Source organism: Cyrtonyx montezumae, unplaced genomic scaffold (assembly GCF_038088225.1).
Source record: "Cyrtonyx montezumae isolate F1298 unplaced genomic scaffold, pur_monq_1.0 scaffold_6, whole genome shotgun sequence".
NCBI lineage: Eukaryota > Metazoa > Chordata > Aves > Galliformes > Odontophoridae > Cyrtonyx > Cyrtonyx montezumae.
Window position 1 is genome coordinate 10,610,200 of NW_027072067.1, and position 25,043 is coordinate 10,635,242.

Here is a 25,043-nt window from a genome sequence, read left to right on the forward strand (position 1 = left end):
AGCTCGAGCCCCGTGAGGTGACTTCCGGCCTGTGCCGGAAGCGGCAGCCGGGCGGATAGGTTTGAACTGTGCGGCGCCGCGCGGGCTGTGCGCTGCCGGTTCCGTCATGCCGATTCGCGCACGCTGCACCATATGTTCTGATTTCTTCGATGACGCCCGCGACGTGGCCGCTGTGCCGTGCGGGCACACCTTCCATCAGGCCTGGTGAGCGGTGGGTGGGCGGGGGGAAGCCGACTCTTCCTCAGGCCGCGGGGCCAGGCCCCGGGCGCGGCCTTCCTGTTGGGCTGCAGCTCGGCCCGCCGGCGGTGTCGGTCTGACGAGCCGTTTCCCTCTCCTTCCGCAGCCTGTTCCAGTGGTTCGACACGGCTCCCAGCCGCACCTGCCCTCAGTGCAGGATCCAGGTACCGCCCTCGCTGTCGGCGTCGCGTTTCTCTGGCACCCCACGCTGTAGGAGCCTCTGGTCTGAAGCCCTGGGCCTGTGGGGATGGAGGGGAAGGCCGAATGGGAGCGTGACCTGATGATGCCCATGCTGGAGCTTCATGGCAAGGGTCTTTCAGTCTTCAAGGCTTGGTATAATGATAGTAAGGATGAGAAGGAAACCCCCGGGCCTTGGAGCTGTATGTCTGGAGGGGCTGCCAGGCACACAGCCTGCTGCCGTGGTTCTTATGGAGTCTCAAATTTGCTGCTCCTCCTTGAGGAGCATGAATGTACTATGCTGACAAGGGAGGAGCTGCACTTCTGTGGAGGCTGTTGTGTTATTGGCCTACCTGCCTTGCAGGACTTGGTGCACGCATCTGAAGGAGGGGTCTGATGCAGGCTTCCAGCCTGCTGTCACTGGGACTTGTCTGCGCTCGTGCTTTTTCTCCTCTCAAGGTCTTGGCCCTTGTTCCCTCCCTGACTTGTTGATTCCCTCTGTTCTTCACTGCCTCTTACATCTCTGGGTTACCATGGAGTTATCGCGAAATAACATCTTATGTAGCAGTAACTATGCAATTAGCTGGTGTCATGACTGTATATAATACTTAAAACACAAAGCTGTAACTGCATGGGGGAGGTGTGGAGAGCTATCAAATTCAATTACAGCACCTTCTGCCTGCAGAAAGCAGCACGTACTTCTGTCTTTGGATTTGGCATCGTGTTAGCTCAGCGTCAGCTGCTTGGGCCTTAGCTGCCAGAGAACAGACTGCGCTCGATTCAGAAGTGCCTGAATCTTTCTGCTGCAGCTCAGAAGCTTGGCTGGAGTAATGCTCCCAAAACTGAGTGGGGGGCCTGCAGTTGTGCTGCTGTGCAGAAGCAGGATATCGCCAGGAATGGTGTCTCACGTGGACTGACATGCCTCCTGTGGCCTTGTGACAAGGTGGCACCTTCTCCCCTGGCATGCGTTTTTTGTAGTTGTTTCATTTGGTAGGGTGTTGGACTGGATGATCCCTTCCAACCCCTACAATTCTGTAATTCTGTGTCTGTGCCAGTCAATCTCTGCCCTCTCTGTCTCTAGGTCAGCAAAAGACACATAATCAATAAGCTATTCTTTGATGTTGCTCTGGAGGAACAGACAGCGCTGGATGCGGAGACCTTACAGGTATTTAATGGGGTTCTTCTATCCTGTGGTGCTTTCAGCAACTTGGAAATGTGTGTGGGGCTGCTGGTTCTTTGCCACCAGCTGCTTCCTGAGCTGCAGGTGCTTGCTGTGCTGTGCTTGCATTTCAGACCTGAAGCACTTTAGTGTCTCCTGCCTGTCCATGTTTTCTATCATGGTCCAGTCCAAGCTCTGTCATGAGGCAGTCTCCTATGTGATGGTTTACCCCAACTAAATCTCAGATAGCAACTCAAGAAGCCTCCTCTCTCTTTTTCATTGTCCTTTCTTACGGTTCTTATCCTGGAAGTCTCCTGAAGTAGAATCAAATAAGTATCCAACTGCTTCTTCTCCCTTGGGTCTCAAAGCTCCTCTCAGTGGTTGTATGGGAATGTGACTACAGAGCTTTTGCCAAAATGCAGGTGAGGAAAAGTGCTGAACTCTGTGATCTGCCACAGGTATCTGTGTCTTATCAGATGTTTATTTGCATGGGCTCGTAAGGAACTGGGGCAGCAGTGGTGACTTGTTTTCTTGGGAGACTTTAGGAAATGGACTGTCAGAAACTGTGCCCTCAGGAGCATGCAGTGCTGCTGGTGGGTCCGCATGGGGATTCCAGGCTGGAGTGGAAGAGCTGAGCAATGTTCTCCAGGTGCTGAACTCTTCTGTGAAGGGCTGGGTGCAAGGAGGGATTAACACAGAGGGGCTGCTCTGTGTTCTACTCCATTGCTTAATATGGATGAAGCATGGCTCCTTATGTGGTGGAGTTATCTGTTCCAAAAAAAGTCATCCGTTGACCTTGGTGTAATGGGATGCTTGTACCCTCTTGTGTTTAGAATCAGCATGTGCAGTAATTACCATAATTAGCATTGTCATGGCAACTGCTATATGTATATTGTATGTTTTTAAAATAAAGCAAGCCAGACTGTGATGTCAGTAGCACTGTCGTTCTCAAAGACCACTAATAAAGAAACTGGAGACCAAATATGTGTGTGGAGGAAATGAAAAAGCATCTATGGGCACTCGAAGCTGTGCGCCTTAGATGCAAAGCAGTGGCTTGAAGGAGGTAAACATTGCCTTTAGGACGCATTCAGATCGGCTCTCATAAGTGTAAATAGATGAGTGACTCAGTGATGGGCTGAATGGTGAAAAATGCCCTAGAAAAGCTTTCTTTTTTCTCTTATTCACTCCCCAGGGTCCAAGATGGGTTCCTTCAGCTTTCCCCTCCATGCAGACTGTGCTGAAGCCTGGCTCTCTTCCTAACATAAAAGACTGTAGACTTGCACAGCAGCAAGACAGAGCCTCCTACAAAGTATATTTTCTTGCCATTAGAGCGGCGTCTAGACTTAAGCATGCAGATTTTTGTAATGAGGGAGCTGAGGTCACTATTTAATAGGGAAGAATCAAATATTTTCTGTGTGGAGGAACATGGTTGGTTGTTAGGGGTACTACACCCCATGGACAGCTCTGGGTTGCTCTAATCAGTCAGCTGTGTAATCAGCTAGAGCTATATCTGTGCAGCCTGCAGATGCCCTGAAATGAATGGACTGGGCTGAAAGAGTGTGCTTCCATGTGCTAGAAAGCTGAGGGTGAAGTTGTGACATCCTGGGGAGACAAACCTGCTATGTACCCAGCTAGAAGTGGTTGGAAGAACTGCACTGTAGCATTCTGATGCAGAATTATCCAAATTATTTTCTGAGTAATCAGTCTTTGCTAATCCCCACTCTCACTTTGGCTCTGAAATGCTTGGGGTTGAACGAGAGCTGAGGCTGCTCTGCTTCACAATGCCTGAGATTGGTTTCAGCTGACACTCTGAAGGTAACCTGGTTCCCTGGAGTGGATGCAGACCACAGGTTGAGTGCTGCGGCATTTCTGAGCTTTTCAGTGCTGAGCCTGTTTTGTTTTTTACTATTTTTTTCCCCCTGTACTGCTTTTAAAGATGTTTCTCAGCGATCAGAACAGTCTCTGTATGGCTGTTGTGAGAGCAGAAATGTTAATTTTGGAGAGTAATGCTGCCCCAGAGCTTGCTGGAGCCCGGCATCCTAGTTGCTTGTGATCTAGGGAGCTGAGAGCCCATTTTATGGAGGAGATTGGGGTATTTTTTTGAGCTTGGTAAAAGGGAGGCAGGAGGGAAGGTTCCTGCCTATAAACCTGCCAGGGAAGGTAGAAACCTGGGAGGACAGCTGACTGCTTGTGGTCGCAATATCTTGTGGCAGTATTCCCTTGTAATCAGGCTGGCAGAGAGAGAAAGGAGCTTGCATCTATCAGGAATGAAAATTGGGAGCAGCCTTTGGGAACAGTGGTGGAAGATGAGGGATTTCAGATTAAGTTGATGAATGAGGTAATGTTACATAGCTGCCTGCGATAGCCCAGGATTTCTTTTGCTATCATGCTAATTAGCACATCTTGTGAGCTCACTAATCGTTCCTGAATAGGACTCAGAGGAGGCTGCATCAGAATAGTTCCTGCAGCAGAGCTATTTCTACCTCAGCCCTCTGTTGTCCCCCTGGGGGCAAATCCAAGTCAGCTCTGCTAGGCTTTACCCTCTGTCCCTTCTGCTTACCCAGCTTTAGATCCCATGCTCTCCTTCCTGCCTTTGCTGTCACTAGCAAAGAGCTTTGCTCTGGTCCTGTCAGATACGTGGTCACTGCTACTGCTATTCTCAGCTCAGATTTGCATGTAGCATTCCAGGCTGCACAGATTTGTGTGCTCGGCTTCAGTACTGTGTTGGCATTTTATTGTGGTTTTATTCCACTGCAGTTCCTGCCTGGCTTGTTATGTGCTTTCCTCTGCAGCTCTAACACAGCTTTTTAAGTCATCTTCTGTTGACTCTTTCCTGTATTTTTTTTTCCTCTCTCTATCTGTAATGTGGTGTGAGTTATAAATATGTATATAAATATATATATTGCCTATCTTTATAAACTCTATCCATCCTTTGGCTATTTGCCAGTGTTCATACGTTATATCACTTCATCCATAATTTAAACCACGAGTATTTGCTCCCTCTCTCCAATCCTTAATGAAGATGTTAGAATTACCTGACCTCCCCCAGGCTTTTGGGGGTGCCCAGGGGATGTGAAGTGCCTGCTGTTTGGTGTAGGTGGGTTTATTAATGATCTGTTGAGGGCCGTTTGGCTCAGCTGTTAGTTGATATCGGCATCTCACACTGCAATGACTTTGTGTCTGTTGGAATGCTGGTGGTCTCTTTTGATCTTATGCTTTGCCACCTTTTCAGATGTTTGGATGTGCTTTTATGTCTCTCACCTGCACACGGCTCAAGTTCACGTCAGTTCAAAGTGGCTCTTGATCCAGATAGTCTGGCAACGTCCCTGTTTTATTGCCTTGTTTAGGTAAAACATTATAAAAATTCTTCCTGTCTGATTTCCTGTGTTTCCCTGAGAGCCTTCCAAAATTATTCAGCTAAAACAAGATGACTGACAGTGTGAGAAATTCAAGGTTGACAAGGCTAAGACAAAACTGGGATCGTCTCTTCTCTCCCTGGAGAACGCCAGTTGGAGGTGCTCTTTGCGTTCCCTGTGATAATAACTTGTTTGCTGCTAATGCATGCTATTCTTAGCACATGGCTGGTGCAAACGTCCTGCCGAGAAACCTCTCAGGTCCTTTGAAGATATGGTGAAAGCTTCTCTGCAGGCTGTTTCCTAATCGGGTTTTCTATGTTGTTTCAGAATGAACTGGACGGGGTGAAGGCTCAGCTCTCCATGAAAGGTGAGTTCCAGCTGCCAGCAGGTCCTGTGCTCTGTCTGCCTGAGCTGCCTCCTCCAGGTGGGAGGAGCGTGTGCAGAGCTTGGTCTCTCTGAGGCTTAGGGCACAGTGCAGGCTGCGAGCTGTCCTGCTGGAGCAGCTTCTTCAGAGATGTTTTCTTAGGAGAGGCTGCCCAAAGCTACGTAAAACCTGTATGACAGAACCGGAGTCCACAGACTAGCCCAGCTCAGCTCTAACTGGGGTACCCTTTCAGAGAATTCAGAGAAATGTGATTTTTTTTTGTTGTTGTTTATAATTATTTTTTTTATTCCTCTCCCTGATTAAGACCAACAAAAGTCCAATACAGCTTTGTCTGGGGTAAGCTTGCTGAAAGCAAATCTTGTAATCTGAGCAACAGGGAGCTCACAGCTGCATGTGCCAAAGGCTTGTTCCTTCTAACAGCTACAGTGGTGCCCGAGTTGCAGTGGGAAGGTGTCAGTTTTTGTTTGGCTGTTGCAGTGCCACATGTGTCACTTGAAGAGCAGACAGAGTTTGCTGTGTGCACTTCCATTTTTCCCATCTTTAATTTTAGAGGATGTTTGAGGGAGGCAGGAAAAGCAAAAGCCCTGGAGACTTGTCGATGGGTTTCAAGCATCGTCTGTAGGCAGCCTGTCATCAGGACATGAGTCATGAGCAGTGAAAGGAAAATGTCAGTCTGAGTGACAGAAATCCAAAGACACACTAGCAGAAAGGAAAAATCTTTAAAGAATGCCGGGGGCTCACCCACGCCCTGAGAGTTGTCTTTCCTCTGCCTTCCCTGCACGAGACAGACTCAGCTAGCCAGTAGATTGAGGATTCGGTCCTTAGCCTTAGAGCAGGATTGCACAGCCTGTGCGTCTCTATTCTGAGGCTCGTTCTCCTGCCAGCTTGGTTGAGTTTAGTGACTTGGTAGAGAGCCAGATCTTCTGGGGAAGGTGGCTGGGATTATTGCTAGGATGTTATCCAAGAAAAACTGCTTGAAGGCCTGCTCATCTTCTCAGCTTCTGGTGAGTAGAGTTTGGATGTGACATTCCCTGTCCCATTCTCTTTTCATGTTGGAAAGAAGCAGTTCCTTCCCACCTCCTGCCTCCTTTGCTATGGGCACTCTGCTCTCTGGTGGTTCTTGTGTATAAATTCTCTTAAAGATGTGCTCTGCACTCTGTACTGTAGCATAACTGTGTAATTGCCAGTCTCTGATCAGCTTGCAAATGGCTCCAGAGGTGCGGAGCTCTGTGCAGACCCAGCAGGCGCAGTGGGAAGCACTTGGAACAAGCTGAGAATTCATTCCTGCAGCATGGGGAGGTTTGACTCCTGCCATCTGTGTCTGGGCAGCTGGAACCACAGGAAGGGAAAGCCCTGGCTTGTCTGGTGGATGTGGAATCCTTGCAAGTGCAGCGGTGCAGCTCCAGGATGTGCTGCCTCTGGTGAGGAAGGGTTTTTCAGATCAATAGAGAAAAAATGGCTTACTAAGAAATTTGTTTCCTTGACACCTCCCCAGCCACCTGTGTGCTTCTGCTGGGATATGTTCGTCCTGATCTTCTCCAGTCCCTTGTGTCTCCCTTACTGTGGTCCAGCAGTGCCATGCCTCTGTGGGATGTGGTGGTGCATCCTGACACTGGATTGCTTGGAAGGAGGAATGGCCCTTTTGAAGGGGTGCTGAGTGACTGCCTGCTGTTGTCCTACTGGAGCCACAGGCAATTTTGACAAAGACAGAAGGCACTCAAGGCTTCACGTGCTCTTGCCAGAGTTGTACTGAGGACTTACTGTTTTTCCTCGTTGCCCAGCAGCTGAACTGGCTGTTGCCTGCTTAGCTCTGTCAGCTGCTGACAATGGTTGTTGCTTTGTGAGCTCTTCTTCACTTGTCACACCGAAACAAATGGGAATCTACCACTGTCTTCTTCCCGGAGGTCAAAGATGTGTGCCATGTGCTGGGTCGCCTGCACAAGGAGGTGGGTGCATCCTGCTGGCAGTGCTGTGGGATAGATGCAGTAGTGCAGTGATGTGGTACTGCGGTCTCTGTGTGCAGGCTGGCTGTTTGCAGCCCCCAAAGGGCTGCCCCGCATGCCTGGCTCTGCGTGGAGAGGATGAGCTCAGGGCTCAGCTCTCCAGCTCAGTGTGACTCCAGAGAGCAGTTCTTCTGCATACGCCTAGCTTGGAGAACACACAGGAGTTAAGATGCATCAGCTTAATGCTAGCAGGACTGGCGCTGGAAAGCTATTAAAGGGAACATGTTATCTTTACCGAAGAAAATCCTGAAGCCTGCTGGCACTGAGAGAAGCAATTGCTCGCTACAAGCCCAGTTGCAGACAGCATTTAGGGAAATGGGTCTCTACAGGACTGGCCAACTCCTAGCAGCCTGGAGCCTGAAACTGCAAGCAGTACTGGTTTGTTGTGCTACTGCTGTTGTATGTGGGGTTACCGAGGTCTGGGTTTCTGGGCCATGATTTTGTTGTTTTTTTTCCCCTAGAGAAAGAGAAGCGGGAGTGCCAGGCCATCGTGGATGGGCTGCGGGACACTCTGGATGTACGCAATGCCACGATAGAGTCACTCCAGAAGATGCTGGGAGAGACAGAGATGCTGTGTTCCTCTCTCAAGGTACCTTTCCCATCTCTTGCTGGACTTGGCTCTACCCATTGCACAGTCAGTGTTAATTTTGTTCAGGTTGTCTTCAGGCCTTGCTAATATAGATACTACTCTGTGCTGGTGGGAGTTTGGGTTGGGTGCCTTGAGACGCCTGCCACTTCAGTCTCTGAGTAACAGGAAGGCAGCAGAGCTGGGTTTTCTTCTTGGGTTTATTAACCTAAAATGAGTGGTGACGGCGGTTTGGAGGTACTGGCTGCACACCATGCTGAGGGTGATTCAGAGGCGTAAAACCTGTGGCTGTGCATAATGACTATGCACTCAGGGCAGTGGTGGCCAGGGCTGGGGAGCCACCAGCTCAGCCTCTTGGGGGTGTTAGCTGAGCCTTGCTGCTACAGTGCTGATCATAAAGGTAGCAGTGTGAGCAGAGTGTGGGAACTGGCCCCCGTGCCCCATTGCAGAAGCATCAGTTCCCTGTGGTAGAATGTTCTTCTGAAATGGGTTTTGGCCAGACGGGATTCAAGGAAAATTAGTTTCTTGGTTTGATCAGAGGAGAAATCAAACTGAAATATATGGAGGGGGAGTTGCTAGCTTTAGCTGAGTGGGATTTGATCCAGCTAACTCTCCTGTCTCTGTTCTGTTGCCAGGGCTTTCCTTCGATTAGGTTAGTAATGTGCAAAGTCCAGGGATCAGATATTCCTGTTGTGCTTCAGCGTGCAGTGACTCAGTGCATAGTCATGCATTGTGCATAAACAGCAAGTGGAAGGGGGGTAAGAACAAGAGCCTCTTGGCTGGAATGTCTTGTGGTGAGCAGTGCGGCCTTGACTTAGTGCTGGGCTGCTTCTGCTGTGTACTGGAAGCTCATTGTGAGCACAGAGTTCGAACAGTTCCTTAAATCTCTCTCCTTTCGTTAGAGAGCCCACACTGCATCATGTTCCTGATGCCAGGCCGTGCAGCCATGGAGAGCTTGTAGATGGGGCGTGGAGCGGTCTTGCCGCATGCTGCGTGTTGTAGGGTAAATAACCCCCAAGAATGGTACTCAATGAAAATAGTACAGAAGATGGTATATTTTAGTAGGCCTACATAGATGGTATACAGACAACTAGCAAAAGAGAGCGGCTCACCTTTATGATGATAGAGGCTTGCTGTTGACTCCATGCAGGAGGGATCACCGAGAAGAGATCCTTCCCTGGTGGTGGTCAGCCCTTAAATGGGGTTTGGGAGACCAGGCTCCACCCCTTCCAATCACACAGGTATATCACCTTCACCTGTGGCCCTGTATCTGACTTGGTGCTCACCTCAGGTGACCAATCAGTGGTTCAGGCCGTGATTCAACATGTTCACATGTACAACAGCTGGACTTTTCCTGGAGGAACCACTGAAGTTTGCCTGATATTAGCAATGTGATGCTGACACGGGGCAGGAGATAAAAGTAAAGAATCAGTGCCACACAGGCCTTGTTGTGGGACAGCACAAGCTTTTTTTTTTTTTTTTTTTTTTTTTTTCCACCCATCAGGTTAGAGCCAATCTTCTTGGGTCTAAAGGCAGCCTAGCATTGCCAAGCTGTTCCTGGGATCTCAAATGTATCAGTGGCAGGATCGTTTTTATGTTTCCTACTTTGGAAAAATAACTGTGGCACTGAAATTGGTGCCTGCTTCTCAACATAAGATTGAGCATACTGTCTGAGCATACTGTCTGAGTATGCTCAGGTGTTCTTAATGAAAGCTGGGAAGGGCAGGAGTGTAGGGACCTGAGGGTGTATTTTCTGTGGCATACAGTGTTTCCCATCTGAATACCAAGCAATGCCTTACATGCATCATTTAAAGATTAAAGCTCTGAACTTCTGCAGTAAAAATAGAGGCTTAACTAGCTGTGAGGCAGGTCAAGCCCCACAGGCAATGAGCCAGTCCCCCCTTCTGCCAGCTGCTGCTGAACCTTTGTGTAACAGTCTGCTACCAGGCCCTGCACTGACCTGGCCTGGGAATCTGAAGTGTGGAGACCTCTGGTCAGCAGCATCTGGAGGTGGGCTTTGCTTAAGGAAGAGCAAGACGTGAACCTACAGCTCTGCAGAGTCCTGGCACTGTCACAGCTGTTGGCTTCTATGTTTTCTTAGCTCAGCTGAGGTTTGCTGCTAATGCTGCCTGCTGCTGGAAAGCCTGCAAGGGTGCTGGCCATGAGAGATTCGTGGCTTCCCCGGGTGGGTGAGAGGAGCACCCAGCTAGGCATTTGGTTTGGCTGAGATCTGCAAGAGAGACCCATGCAGTGTTCCTACTTCTGCTTTAAGCAGCTAAGAGCAAGGAAAATTGGAAGGCTAAAGCAAAGGGCTCAGCTATTTGGGGAGCAGAACGCACTAGCGAGGTTTGCCTGCTTTGAACTCCCTTGCTTTTGAAAAACATCGTCACTGTACTGTGCACAGAATACTGCCCAGCTCCACAGATAGACCCAGCAGAAAGGAGGATCCAAAGCAGTGTCAGCACCAGACTCCTTGTGATTAGCACTCAGACCCTGCTGCGCTAGCAAGGAGCAGAGCTAGGGGTGCAGCGGGGAGGGAGCTAAATTCTCCATAATCCTGGGCTGCTGAGGTGGTGATAGCATTAAGAGCCAGTGTATGCTCCCAGCTGCCTGCAGTGCGCATAAGCCAGGATGTTTTGCTAACAATCCCTGGAGCCTTCCTGACGGTCTGTGTGCACTTGCTTCTCTGCAGAAACAGATGAAATTCCTGGAGCAGCAGCAGGAGGATAACAGAAGTTCAAAGGAAGAGGCCTGCCGCCTACGAAACAAGCTGAGAACCTTGGAGCGGTGAGATCCTGGACCTTGCAGACTGGGCTGCATGCCTCTCCCCTTCTCCAAGAGGAAGGGAAAGATCCTGCTGTGCTTGCATGTGCTCCCACATGCTGGGACTGCTGGGCCTCCTTACCCCGTAAGGCTCGAAACTGCTGCATTAGCAGGCTTTGCCTGGCTGTGCTCTTAGCCCAGCTTCCTTTCCAGGCAGCTGCCCTCCCTGAACAGCAGCAGGGCATGATACTTTGTGCAGACTGGCCTTGTCTCCAGGCCTCTGAGCATGGTTATGTGCTCTTGCTGTTAGTGGAGGGGGTTCTGAGGCTAAGCTCAAATCCCAGCCCAGGAACAATCAGCTGCATGGGTGTACAAGTTGGTGTGTTAGCTCCGAGTGTAGTAGTGTGTACAGCTGTCTCTTCTCTAGTCAGTCTGTGTAGTGCTACTCTGTCCCAGCAAAGAAACCCTCCTTGTAGTGGGGTAGTTGCATCTCTTTGACACCCCTGCATCCAAGAGCTTAGTCTGTGTGAGCTCCCTGGGGGAAGCAGGGCTTCAGTCATCTTCCTTGCTGTGTTTGTGACTCATGAGCTGAAGGTACATTTTTCTTATTTTATTGCAGGATTGAAATGTTGCTTCAGAGCCAGCGCCCTGAAGTGGAGGAGATGATCAGAGAGATGGGAGTTGGGCAGGCAGCAGTGGAGCAGCTTGCAGTCTACTGCGTCTCACTGAAGAAGTGAGTGCTTTAGGCTCAGCATGGGCTGCTCGTGCTTTTCCTGGGCTTGTGGGGAGAGGTCCTGCTGCTGTGTCCCAACAGGCACACACACTCTGCGGGACTCTTGTCCCTGCTTGGGCCTCCTTTGTGTTTTGACTGACAGATTCTGGGGACCTAGATTGGAGCCTGTCACACTGAACCGTTCCTGTTGTCACTGTAGTGACATGTGTGTCACCATGGGAACTGTCTCCGGAGTTGTCAGTGCACCTATGTGGTGATTATTATTCCCTCAGTTCTCTTTTCATGCCTGGGGGGAAATGGGAGGATGAGGAGCTCTGGTCTGCACCCTCTGCTGCATTGCACTGTGCAGCTGTGGCCTGAAGGGCTCTGAGCATGCCACTCTGGCATGAGGGATCTGCAGTGCTACCATCTCCTACCTGGAAATCCTTCTGGTCCTGCTGAGTAAAACCACAGCTTCTCTGGGTCCGTTCTGATGGCAGCTGAATAATTGCAGCTTTGATACAAAGCTGTAATGAGGCAAGTGTCCCTGTGGTGTAATTGGGAACAATGTGCATGGCCAATAGTATGAAGCCTCTGTAAAGTCATTTAAAGCAGAGTTCTCTATTTGCTGCAAGTACAGAGGCTGCTCTGTTTTCTGTCCATCTCTTCCACTGGCAACTGAAATATTTCTGAATCCAGTTTCCATTATGTTGGTGAATCCTTTGTATGTCCTGATCCTGGGCATGGCATCGTTTGCAGCTGTTTTTCCCTGCCATGTATGGTGATGTTTGTTACACCTTCTGTCTGTTTTGGTACACTTAGCTCAATTCCTTAAAGAATTTTGCATGTCCTGGGTTTTCTCCTGTGGTTCTGCAATTGCAGAACTTCAAATTTAAGGTCTCTTAAGTTCTAGCTCGATCCTCTTTAAAGGCAACATGATTCTTCTGCTCTCTTTTCAGGGAATATGAGAACTTGAAGGAGGCTCGGAAGATCTCTAGTGAGATAACAGAGAAGCAAAAGAAGGAGCTATTCTCTGTCAACAGTAAGGTAAAAGGAGAGCATGGGAGATATAAGGATGACATCTGGTCTGTAGATTCCTCTCAGCAACTGTGCTCCCAGCCCTGTGCAGTGACCCACTCCCACAGAGAGCTCTCTTAGAGCAGTACAGGTGGTGTGGAAGTGTCAGGCTGGGGTTTCTGGGTCAGGGTGTGATGCTGTGTGCAACTCATGAGCTGTTATTAGCCCTGTGACACCACTGGGGCAGCATGTGGAGAGACAGCCTGGGCTTGAACACAGCAGCATGCAGGTGCTTGCTGTGTTCACTAGGCTCCAGAAGCAGTACTACCTTTGTCCTGCCAGGCTGAGCATATGCTTATTCAGCCACCAGCCCCTTCTGCTGCGGAGTCAGGGCCCTGGAACAGCTGGAAAGGAGGTGTGAGCCAGCACCAACTGAGCAGGGCTTAGCCCCGGCTTGGAACAGAGCTGCAGATATGCCCCTGCTGCTGTGCTGCCCCTTCTCCAGCGTTGCTGGGCTCTGTTAGCTGAGGCTGGGAATTACTGTTTTTGTAGCAAGTTGCCATGATGAGTGTCTGTGTAGTCTTGTTCTCCAAGGCACAGGTGTTCCCTGGGGTGTGCCAGAGTCCAGGCTCACAAAGTGAGAGACTGTAGGTGGATTTGGCCTATTTTTGTTACCTAGACATAGCTGTTGTGGTCCCCTCAAACAGAGGGGGAGGTTCTTGGAATACTGAGCTGCTCCTAAGTGAGTTACTTCCCTACAAGAAGTGTGGATGCAGGAGCTGATCCGTTTCTGGACGAGTTTGTGCCGATTTGTAATCTCTAGCCAGGGTCAGGAGGATGCAAGTCAGAGTTTGGCTGACAGAGAGCTGACTCTGCTGCCGCTCTGTGGGCTAGCCTAGGCTCCTGACCCCACTTCAAGCCCTTGTTGTGGTGCCAGACCACCTCTCAACCCCAAGCTCCTGGCATGCTCTCCTGTTGAATCAGGCTTGTCTGTGTGCCAGCACTGCTGACAGCACAGCCAGCGTCCGGCCTGTGGTTTGTAATGCTGTGATGTGATGCCTGTTAAGTCCTGCGGGAATTCAGAATGGAGCCACCAAGTGTTAGAACATGGAAAAGCTGTCACCGTCAGGTGGAGATGCTGGGGGAAGGCTTATGCTGGGCAAGCAGCCCTGGAGATCCCTCTGCAGGCAGCTTGAGGAAATGAGCAGCAGTCAGATTGCTCTGATTTGGAGAAACTGCCACGGGAAAATCGAGGATGAAAACAGGGGAAAGTAGTGTGTGTGCCATGGAGCACACCGCTGCCATGGGGATCCACAGTCTCCTTTACCTGTGTGTTGTAACCAGCACTCTGCTATTTGGTGTTATTTATTCTGCAGCTGCAGAAAACAGTTTCAGAGTTGGAGAAGACAAAAGAGGCGTTAAAGAGCACCCAGAAAGATCTGAAGAATGCAGACAAGGAGATCTTGGTGAGAATGTAATTACTGCAGACTGAGGAACTGGCAGCTGGCCATGAACTTTGGCAGCAATGCCAGGAGCTGTGCTGAGTTTTGCTTGGACGTAGCCCACCTTACTGCTCTCATCTGCCCCACCTCTGAGCTCTGGCCAATGCTCACTTATGAGAGAGGGGTGAAGTATCTGCTACTAAATCTTTTCTTGTCTCACTGTCTGCCTTTCCTTCTCCCTCTAGAGCCTGAAGAAGAAGATAGACATCCTGCAGGACACTCTGAAGGTGCCATCTGTAACCAGAGAGACGCTTAGCCGACTGGTCTTTGAAAGGTCAGTGAAGTGCATCCTCAGATACAGGCAGAGTGTGGTGAATGGCACATCCCGAGTAAGGGTCAGCAGTTTAACTAAATACTGACTGGGGAGGAAGAAGCATGTCATAGCACAGTCATCCTTCTTCTATTCTATCTTGTATTTTCTTGTTGCTGACAGGGAGATGTTTGGCTTACCTAAAAAAGTGCATATTTTGTTGGGTTTGTATCAGATTGGTATGGAAGAAAGAACTAAGTTTGGACAAACTTTTTTGCCACTCTGCCCTGCCAGGGAAATAATTCTAAAGCTTCTCTTCTAGTTGCCTCAGGATTGGCCTTCCAGCAAGCATGCCCTGCTATACAGGGGCTAGAGATTTTTGCCAAGCAAAGGAGCCAAGAATGATTAAGGCTTGGTCTAGTATCCTTTATATTTTAGTGAGCCCTCTTCCTGTGAGTCCAATATGACGAACTGGCGTGTGTATGCTAAGCAGAAATGTCATGGGGTGTTTCCCTAGGCTTGGACTGCTGCTGCTGTGGGCAGTGGTGTTTGAAGGTTGAACAATGGTTTGAGACATTGACTTTGAATTGTGGGTTTTGGGTTGTCCTTTCTGGAGCTTGTAAACAAAATGGGGTTCAGGTCCTAGTCCTACTGCTGTCGTGCTAACTAAATGGTGTAGCTTGTAGCTCCATCCCCCTCTTCTATCCATTGGGTGGCGGCTTCCTGATGGCTGATGCTTTGTGTGGCCTTGCAGCCCAACTCCTGTGGAACTGCAGCACCCGAAGCTGCACCGTCCAGCTCACAGTGATGAGATCAACCTAGATGATACTTTTGAAGTGGACACCCCTGAAAATCAGCCCTGCAGATCTCCATTCAGTCCTGCAAAAAAGCAGAAGCTGGATAAAAAGCCGTGAGTTTGTCCTCTTCTTTCTGCTTCTAAAGGAGATGAAAGTCTCTCTGCTTTGGAGTTGCTGTGTGAGATCAGATAGCTCTCCAGTTGCCTGATGTTGCAGTACAAGTTTTGTCGTCATTTGCTTTGCCTTGTCTGTCCTTGCCAGCTCTGCTCAAACAATGAATCTCTGCTGACTTGCTCCTTGTGCTTCTTACAGGCCTCCTGTGGTAAATCTGGCAAAGAAAGCTCTAAAGGAAACAGTGGAGGTAAAAGGGCTGATCTTGTTTTCTGTATCACCTCTTCAATTCTGCTATTAATAAGGTTGAGATAAAGGCCCCATTTTCCCTCTAACAGTAGACTGGCCTATCTACAGCACCACAGTACATACTTCAAAGTGCTTTGCTTAACTGTCTCCTAGAAACGCTACTGCTGCCTCAGAGGCCTCCTGGAATCAGGCAGGAGAGGGCAGGGGGTCACATGCTGCTTGCAGTTTATCCTGCGTCAGATGTGCTTGGCAAACACGCAGTGTGGGGTCTGCCTGGAAGGGCTGTGGGTCAGCTAAGGGAGCTGTCCTCTCAGGCATGCTGGGTGCAATGTCCTGCCTCCTGGGCATGGCTCCAAATAAGCCCCAGCGGGAGTTTTAGAGGTACTGTTCTTTGACCTGATGTGGTATAGGAATGCCTGTTACCCTAAGGGAATGCCTGTATGCAGACTAAATTCAGCAGATCATGCTGTTTAAAGGGCTTTTCTCATTATTCTGTGGGACAGAACTGTGGAGATGATCTGGAAGATGAGACTATTAAAGGATTCCTGCCAGCATTCATCAGGAACTCAGTTTTCTCCAAGAAGCCCGTGTCAGGTAGCCTGCTGGGTCCCCACAAGAACATGGGAAAGGTGAGTATACTGTTGGTGATCTTGTCAGGGGCTGGCACTGCACGCTTTTGTCCTGAGGTTACCCTATAGGAGGAAGCCAATGAGGCTTTTACCTTGCCACATTCCATGTGGGGAGAGTAAATCTTGGAGTGTGACCTGGCTGCCTCCCAGTCCTGCAGAGCTCCAGAGATGACAGATGGCCATTCCCTACCTGGCAGCAGATTAAATGGCCTTCTGCATCCCATTCCACCTCCTTGTAGTGCTGGGCATTTTTCTTGTATATATCAGTCCCAGTGACAAAAATTCTAAGCTTTGCTGCAACCTTGAAGACTCAGCTTACTTCAGAAAAATACTCAACCTTCATTGATATACTTGAGCCTGCCTTTCTGAAGGTGAGGGCTTAGCACAAATACTGAGTGTTTTCAGGTGCTTGTAACCTGTCCTCAGAGCACATGGCCTGTGAGTCTCTCTGCTAATCAAGACAAGGAGAAGTAGCTAAGTCTCTGTGCTGCTCCATTCATATTTGTTTGTCTCTCCTAGGTGAGGATGGGGTACGATGGCTTGGGAGGCAGAAACAAGTTCATACAGCCTGTATCCTTTCCTGCAGCTTGTGTGGCAGTAGTAATGCTGTGGGGCATCTCCTCTGTTCTTTCTATCTCAACCAGCTTGGTAGCTTGGGCAGAGCTTCCCAAACTGGGGCTGGGGGCCTTCAGGGAATTATCATTGTGTTGCTCTACATCTGACTCTGAGCAAGCCTGAGCTCAGAAGAGACAGCAAAGGCATCAAAAACTTGAGCTTACTAAGAACATTAATATTTATTTGGTCTCTGAATATTTGTGTGATGCCATCACACACACAGAGGAGGCCTTATTCTGAGAACTCTGTTCTTGTAACGTCTCCATGCACTGGGGAGGCTTCAGGTTCTGGCCACTGTCACAATGTCCCAGCTCTGATATGAAGGGTAGATCTTGAAGCTCTGCTGGTTGTGCTTAGACATTGCTTTGTGCACTAGGCATAGCATGGAAGTAGAAAGTGTACCTCTACTTGTGGGGTAGGAGTATGCCTGTGGGCTTCTGTGGGCTGGGGCAGAGCCCAGCCTGATCTGCAAGGAGCTTTTCTTAGAGTAGTTTAATTCCCTTGGAAGGAAACTGCAGAGGTCGAGTCCAACAGACCGACCTCTGAGAGAAACCAGAAGTTAAAGCATATTATTGAGGGTGTTACCCAAATGCCTCAGGGTGCAAGTACACAGCTAGGTCCCAGGTCTGTGGCTCAGGCTTCTCTGGAGCAGGTCCTGGGCTGCTTGTGTCCCTAGACCTTGATGTATGTGCTTTCCTTGATGACTCTACCTTCAGACAAGCCCTGCAGAACTCCGACCCTTAGCAGTGAAGAGCAAAAGGAACACCTCCAGGCCAGCATCAGCTGCTGCCCCTAAACGTGCCTGCAGCAACAGCAGCCGGGCCAAGCTGGATGCATTCCTGCAGTGAAGTCCTGTGGTCAAGAACTGAGTGTGCTTGCACAGAGCCTGGCCCTGCAGCAAGCCAGCAGGAGCCCAGCCCTTTGCCTAGCGCACAGGGAGGTTCATGCCTCATTTCAGCCCATCTCTTTCATTTTCACACAGAAAATTAAATGGGCATTTCTTATCTGTCAGCCTGCTTGGAGCTCTGCAGTTGCTGCTGCTGTTGGCCTCTGCAGGTGGAGCTGCACCTCTGGGACAGCCACAGGCTGCAGCTGCAGGAAGAGGTCTGTTGTCCATCTGCAGCTGGGGGGGGTAAACTGAGCACAAATGGGGAGAAGGGACCTGGAGCAGTGCTGTAAATAATGCAAAGGTCTCCTTGCTGTGCCTAGAGCAGGGATGCTCCCAGCAGCAGTGCTGCAGCACAGCTGTGCCTGTTGCCAGGCCAGCTCCCATCCCTCTGCCAGAGCTTGTGTACCTATGCCAAGCTAGGGTGTCCCAACTTGGTGCCTTGGGTTGGGAGGTGGAGCCTGGGCTGGGACAGAGGGTAGTGATGGTGAGCCCCCACCCTGTGCTGATGACCTCTCTCTTCCTGACCTGTGTGCTATAACATTTTTTTTGTATGAACTTGTTATTTTAAATGTGACTGTTAGCATTTTTGTCGTTCTTTCACAGCTAGCCCAAGGCTGTGAGGCTGCATCCAGCCCCAGCCTGCAGCAGTGCTGCTGTGTGGCTGCTCCTGGGGCTGGAGCTCATGTTACCCCGTGGCTGAGGCCCCAGGGCCCATCACTGCAGCCCTGGTGGGTGGTTCCCATCCCAAGCTGCTGGGGGCTGGGGAGGTGGGCTGGCTGCAAACCTGTGTTGAGGGAATAAACAAAGCGCTGTGTGTTGATACTGAGCTGCCTCCTGTGCCATCTGCCCTGGGCTGGCCTGCAGTGCCTGAGCAGCCCCAGTTCTGCTGCTGGGAGCTAGGCCCTGCAGGGATGGGGATGGGGTGAAGTGCAATGGTACAGTGGTGCTGGGGGCCATGGTGTGTCCCAGCGGCAGTCCATGATGTCACCAGGGGGGTGAGGAGGGGGACGGGTTGGGGGGGTGGCTGAGCCCCGTGACGTCACATTGCAGTGGAACACTGCCGGCTGTGACCTCAAGAGCAGTAAGCGGCTCATTGGCTGCCGGGCCGTGACGTCACAAGGGAGGGCAGCGCTCATTGGCGGGCTGAGCGCCACCTCACGGAGCAGCGCGTGACTCCAAGGGGCGGTGCCGCTCATCGGTCCGCGCCGCGTGACATCCCGCGGCGATTCGTGACGCCACGGAGGTGCTGAATGCTCATTGGTTGTCGGGTGTAACCTCATGCGGAGCCGAGCGCTCGTTGGCTGCCGAGGCGTGACGTGGCAGCCGGCCGCCGCTCATTGGCCGCTCGGCCTCGAGCCGGCGGGGCTCAGGGCACCGCCTGGCGGCCGCGAGCGATACGCGACGCCGATTGGCGGCCGGGCCGGGAGGGGCGGGGCCTTCTCCCTCCGCCCTCGGCCGCGCCCCGCGCGCCCACAGCCTCCCGTCGGGGCGGCCGCCCATTGGCCGCGCGTGCCCGCGCCCGGCGGTCGGGGAGCGCGCGCGCGCGCGCGCCCGCGGAGGCCGGCGGCGCATGCGCGGGGGCGACGGGGCCGGCGGCGATGGCGGCGCGGGGCTGATGGCGGCGGAGGCGGCGCTGCGCTGAGGAGCGGTCCCGCCCGGCCCGCCATGGGCAACGAGGCCAGCCTGGAGGGCGGCGGCGCCGACGGGCACCCGCCCTCCGCCGCCGCGGCCCCGCCGCCGCCCGCCGCCGGCCCCGCCGCCTCCAAACCGCCTTCAGCACCGGGCGGCGGCGGACAGCTCCCGGGGCCCGCGCCCGCCCCCGCCCCGCCCGCAGCCAGGTCAGAGCGCGGGGCCCGAGGGCGCGGGGGGCGCGTGCGCACCGGTGCGGGGGTGCGCGGCTGTAGGTGCGCGCGGGAGCACGCGGTGTAGGTGTGCAGGTGGTGTGTGGGTGCGCGAGAGCGCGACAGCAGGTGTGCACGCGGGGCGTGGGCGTGCTTAGGTGTGGGAGTGCGTGGGGGCACGTGCGCGAGATGGAGGTGGGCAGGCAGGGTGCGTGTGTGTGTGTGCAGGGGTGCGGGGGGCACGAGGTGCAGAGTGCACGCAGGGTGTGCTCAGGGTGCAGGTGTGGGGCCGGGCAACGTGTGGGCGCTGGAGCAGAAGGGTGGAGGCGCAGAGTTGGGGTGTGGGCACACGGGATTGCAGGAACGCAGGGTGTGCGTGGATGCACAGTGCGGCTAGGATGTGGGGTGCATTGCTTGCAGGTTGGGGGGTGCAGGCAGGCGGGGGCTGCAGGGGGAGCCAGCGGCTCGGGGGCACCCTTGGGTGCTGGGGCATGGCATGCGGGTGGGAGCGGGGCAGCCGTTATGCAACGGGAGTGACGTGTTGCCCCGTGGTGCCAACCTGGTGGGGCCGTGCTCACGGGGTGAAACTGTGGGTGCGGGTGGCTGAGGGTGTTCCTTTAAAAACCAGACCCTAAAATATGATCATTCTCTTGCAAAAAAGGAATGCAAGGGGCAGAAAGTTGCACAGAGGGACGCGGTGGGGCCCTGTGCCTCTGCTCCTGTTGGCCCCTGTGCTCAGCACGGTGCCCTGCTGCTCTGAGCCAGCTCTGCGCCAACCCCCGTGGAGACGGTGTGAAAAAATCATCCTCCCGGGGGATATTGTGTCCGTTTTCGTTTTCTCATTTTTGTTGCTGAAGAATCGCCGACTCCTCAGCCTCCCACTCTTCCAGCCATAACTTGTTTGTAGGCTGCTCGAGACGTTTCAAGATTAAATGCTGGCACAGAAGGGATGGAGGGAGGGATGCGGGGGGAGGGAGTTTCCCTCCCCTGGGTTGCACTGGGTTCCCCAGTTGAAAGCAGAAGCCCCACAGCAGTCTCATAGGAGCAGGAACATAGTGGGGCCTGGCTTGGGGCTGTGCTCTGCCTTCCTGGTAAGCTGTGAGCAGTGCTGATCTCAGAGCTGAGCTGTGGGTGCACAGAGTCCCTGAGCACATGTGGGGGTCTGCGCCGGCCCGACCCCATTGCCACCAGTGGCAGCAGAGCGTGCTGTGTCCCCACTGTGCTGCACGGTGGGATGGAGCACTCCGAGCCCATTCATAAGCACATCACAGAGGACTGGCTGTGGGTGCAGGGCTTCTGCAGTAGGGCTGGTCCGTGAGCAGTGCTGGAGCCCTCAGGGAGAGCTGTGCAGAGACCGAATTGCTGCTTGGGGTCACATCTGTGGGTGGGGATTTCCAGCATGGAGCGATAGCTGTTGGGCAGTAACGTGGGTCTGCCTTCCCCTCAAGTATGAAAGTAACATATTCCTTGCTCTTGCTCACCATAAGGCTGGCACTCTGGAGAAGTCTGCTGAGCTCCCGTGCTTTGCAAGCACATCTGTGTTTGTATGAAGCGTTTGGAGCATCAGGGTTGCCAGGGCTGGGGTTAGGTGGGGAGAAAGCCAGGTCTGCAGGATTTCAAGCTCATAAAACTGGTGTGAGTGTCATGTAAAAGGAGTACAGAATGGCTCACTTGACTGATCAAGGCAAAATATTTGCTGTGTTAGACACAGCAGCTCCACGGCCCCGGGTGTGGGTGCACTCTGGTGTGCTGGCTGCCTCCCGAGCTCTCCTTGTGAACGTGCTCATCCATATCCACAGCGCTCGGCACCCGCTTATCCATGCCTCTATTTCCAAAGCAGACACACAGACCTGCAATCCTCCGGGCGGATTCGAGCTTCCTGTGGCTGGAAGGAGCCCGGGGATCCCCACAGGCGATGCTGCCCGCCCTTAGCTTTGCTGTGCCCAGGGCTCGTGCTGTACAGCATCTGCTGGTTCTCCGCCGCCCCGTGAGCACAGCGTGGATCTGATGCTCCATCCCACTCCACGTCAGTGCTCATGGGGTTCAGCATCAGGCGTTTTCCTGCAGCTCGGGGTGCTTTGGGGAGCACCCGGCGTGCACGCAGCTGGATGCAAAGGCAGGATTGTCACGCTGTGAGCTGGCGAGCCCCGCTCCTGCTGCAGACAGTGCAGAGCTGCTCTCCGCTGCTTCCAGGGTTCACCTCCCTAAATACACACACTCTGAAATGTGCCCTTTTTCATTTCAGTGTGAAATATGAAATTATTTTTAATTTATTTTGTTCCAGTCCTAGTTATGTAAACTGTTATTTGACTCCGCAGCTGGGCTGAAAAACCGTGGCAGCTCTCACATTCAGGATTACACTGCCCCTTTCTCATGAAGCCCGCAGACTGATGTCTTTAAACACACCTATTAATCTTCTTAGGGAGACAATGGTTGTTTGGCTGGGGTGGAGGAGGCGTTCCTTCTTGGTTTTCTTTCTTTAAACGCTAAAATCTGAGTTAAGAGGTGGAGCTGGTGGCTTGGAGCCTTCCCAGGTATGTCTGCTGTGTGCCGGGCAGTGATTGCAGCACGTGTTGATGTTGGGTGGTGTTGCTGTGGGTTGGCAGCTTGCTGTATGTGTGCCCTGCTCTGTGCTGCTTGGCCAAGCTTGGAGTGTCCAGTGGGTCCTCATGGGAAGAGGTGGTGATGGGTGCATGAGTTTTCCAAAAAAAGCTGTGTTTTCCTGCATAGTGAGGAGCCTGATCAGTGGAAGGATGGTCAGGTATGTGCTGGACTGACAACAGGATGTGATCTCCTTGAGATACGTTGTTTTTTTTTCCCCATTTTTTCTTACCAGCTTTGTCTCACACCCATGGGATCTGGGGCTCCTTGTCACCCATTCACAGCACAGCTCCATGCTGGACGGAGAAGGGGGGGCTGTCAGCACCACAACTGCCCTGCCACGGGGCAAGGGAGCTGCCAGGACTCGGTGCTGTCCCTCAGACTGTGCAGACCTCCTCTCCTCAGCATGCTGCAGGAACATCAGGCAAGGGGACAGGGAGATGGGTGTCCCCCTGGCTCCAGCACAGCTCCATGTGCCAGATGTCTGCAGCAGATACGTGGAGCACACCATGTGAGGGCTGTGTGGCTGCCTTCCCCAGTGCTCCTGATGCTGCTGTATGTGAGGGAGCAGCACTGGGTTCTCCTTGCACCACTGCAGAACACCCTGTGCTGTTCAGTGCCTGCCCCTCTTTATTTAGGGCAGCTCTTTGGCCCCAAAGAGCAGAAATTTCCATGCCATTTCCCTCTTCCTGCATGTCGTACTGCCGTGTTTGCTTGGGCCCAGCAGCAGAGCTCTGCTGTCCTCTGGTCTGCAGACTGCTGAAGCCTGTTTACCCCTGGTTACCTTTATCAGATGTGGATTTGACTGGCTTCATTCAGTTACAATACAGCATCAGTCCTTGTGTAAGCAGCAAAGATAGTCTGTATTTCTAAGTTATCCTTCAGCTTAGCCTGGGAGAAATGGTGTCCAGAAACATCACTGGGAGAAAACTCAGAAGCAGCTTCTTCCCAGGAGTTGTCTTCTAGTTTGTCTGTGTACCTTTCTTGTCTCAAAGCATCTCCAAGCTGCACTGCTTATTCAATTAGGATCTGATTCCTCTTGGCCCTACCACTCAGTTTCAGGAAACCAGTGCTGATAATTGACAGCTTCATTTTACTTTTTATTAACTAAAAAACGCCAACCATAACACTCTGAATTAACAAATCATCATGTCTGTTTTCTTTGAAACGTGCAAACAAAATCAGATAGCTGCTTTGTATAGTAATAGAACCACAGGATCACCCAGGTTGCCAAAGACCTCTGGGACTGTTCAGCCCCACCATCCTCACACCACCAGCATTGCCACATCCCTGCAGTTCTTGGACATCTCCTGGGACAGTGGCCCCACCATCTCCCTGGGCACTTCTGTGTCTGACCACTCTTACTTCAAAAGGGTGAAGTTTGAACCGAATAGCTAGAGATGCTGAAGTTGATAGTTTCTCTTTTTGATATTGGTAACGCATTTATTCATTAGTTTTGCTTGATTTCCTATTCTAAATATCACATTTGCACTCACAAATATTCCTTCCTTCTGACTTCGGTTTGCTGTTGGCACTCGAGCTCCCGATTCAGATCTCCCAGGGTCAGGAGGTGCCCCCCAGGATGAGCAAACTGCAGCACTGCAGCCTGCTGCAGCCCGACGGCTGCGTCCCATCCCCGTGGCCGGACCTCACCATCCTGTGCAGAGCTTCAGGGTGAGAGCACCTTCTGATGAATGCAGCTGAATGAAGCTCTCAGAAGAAAGTGGTGATGGGTATGGATCCCTCCTCGCAGGGCTGGTTTTCCTCTGTATCCTCGTGACACGTGCAGTGCTTGGAGCTCTTGGTGGAGGATGTCATTGAACTGTTAGAGCTGGAAGGGACCCATGTGGTCCAACACAGCAGTGAACAGAGACACCCACAGCTCATCAGGTGCTCAGAGCCCCATCCAGCCTGACCTTCGCTGTCTCCAGGGGCACTACCACCTCTCAACAGTGTCAACCCCCGTTGCCTCAGGTCCTGCTGAAATGATGTCCTCTCTCAGTTGCTCTTCCACACCTTAGGTGTCAGCTCTCTTGGTAGTGTGAAGCAACAAAGACCAATAGAAGACACACAAGGCGTGGGGACAAGTTAGAGGGAAAAGGACAGGATGGACAAAGATGTGACTGGGGGATGGTAAAAGGCTGCCACTTTTTCATGGATGGAAAAAAATGAATAAATTTGGTTGGGTGCAGCCTTTGATGTGCCCCAGCACAGAGCAGTCTGCTGGCAGCCAGCTCCCTGTGCCTCGCTGCCCCTACCCACAGCCCATGGCACGCCAGCCTCATTTCCTCTTGTCCTGTAGGCACCGGGACTGTTTTAGCAGGGTTTTCTTCCCTTTTTCTAAAAATATAGGTTGGTTTCTTTCTGGTATGTCATTACTGCCTCTTTTTTAAGAGAACTTCTCTTCCTGATGGATCTTCCTATTTTTTTGTGCCTGAAGTGAATGTTGTTTCTCATTCCGGGCTGAGTTCAGTTGACTCAAGCTGTCACGGAGATGGATAATGATACATTTTTTGCATCAGCTTTTAATTCTGGAACACGGATGGAACTCATCCAAAATAGAGCCCTACAGTCTTCCTGGCTTCTCAATGGCAGAATGCAAAGCTATTGCTGCCGGGGTGGGGGTTGGAAGAGCGTGGGGAACTGTAGGTGCTGTGGAAAGGACGGCCGACATGGTGCTGGTGGAGCTCCAAGCTATGTGCATTAGGCAGCAGCTGCAGCGATTCCTCCCGGCCCAGGACTGGATGGAGCCTGAAGCTCCAAGGAAAAAAACAGCCAGACCTCTGTGTGCAAAACCAGATCTCTGTGTCGCTTTCTGGGGCGGGGGCAAAGCCAGCAGCAAGTTGAGGGAACAGGCTGCGCTGCTCTTCCCTTTGAATTGGATTCCAGAATGTGATTTTCCCAAAATAACTTAATGGTGGCTTTTTGTTTGTTGGTTTATTTATTTATTTTTTTCTTTGTAGAATGTTCTATATTTGTTGATGAGCATTAAATGGACATTTTCTGAGAACTGTCCACAATGGCTTCAAGAGCTCCTGTGAGTGGCCGTGCCTCCTTTGGAGCCCGTCGCTGTGCGTGGCTCTGGCGGCCTCACCCTGTGCATCGCTCTGCAGTTCTTGACCTTGGATTTCAACATCCATTCCAGGACAGCCTTCTGAAGCTGT

At 51.9% G+C, this 25,043-nt stretch overlaps 1 protein-coding gene across 1 annotated transcript; it reads left to right on the top strand.

Moving 5' to 3' along the window:
- The first annotated feature begins 100 nt into the window (after positions 1 to 100).
- On the top strand, positions 101 to 17,931 carry TRAIP (TRAF interacting protein). The gene is made up of 15 exons (XM_065749484.1): positions 101 to 204; positions 344 to 401; positions 1,496 to 1,579; positions 5,257 to 5,296; positions 7,779 to 7,906; positions 10,596 to 10,690; positions 11,286 to 11,399; positions 12,338 to 12,425; positions 13,772 to 13,861; positions 14,083 to 14,171; positions 14,902 to 15,057; positions 15,257 to 15,305; positions 15,808 to 15,933; positions 16,453 to 16,503; positions 17,265 to 17,931. Exons 1-15 carry the CDS (start codon positions 107 to 109, stop codon positions 17,394 to 17,396), a joined length of 1,398 nt encoding a protein of 465 aa, XP_065605556.1. The 5' UTR covers positions 101 to 106; the 3' UTR covers positions 17,397 to 17,931.
- The last annotated feature ends 7,112 nt before the right edge of the window (positions 17,932 to 25,043 follow it).

Coding starts and splice junctions, on each gene's coding strand:
- TRAIP (XM_065749484.1), top strand. CDS start 107: ATGCCGATTCGCGCACGCTGCACCATATGTTCTGATTTCTTCGATGAC. Junction 1,580..5,256: donor TGGATGCGGAGACCTTACAG/GTATTTAATGGG, acceptor ATGTTGTTTCAG/AATGAACTGGACGGGGTGAA. Junction 7,907..10,595: donor TGCTGTGTTCCTCTCTCAAG/GTACCTTTCCCA, acceptor GCTTCTCTGCAG/AAACAGATGAAATTCCTGGA.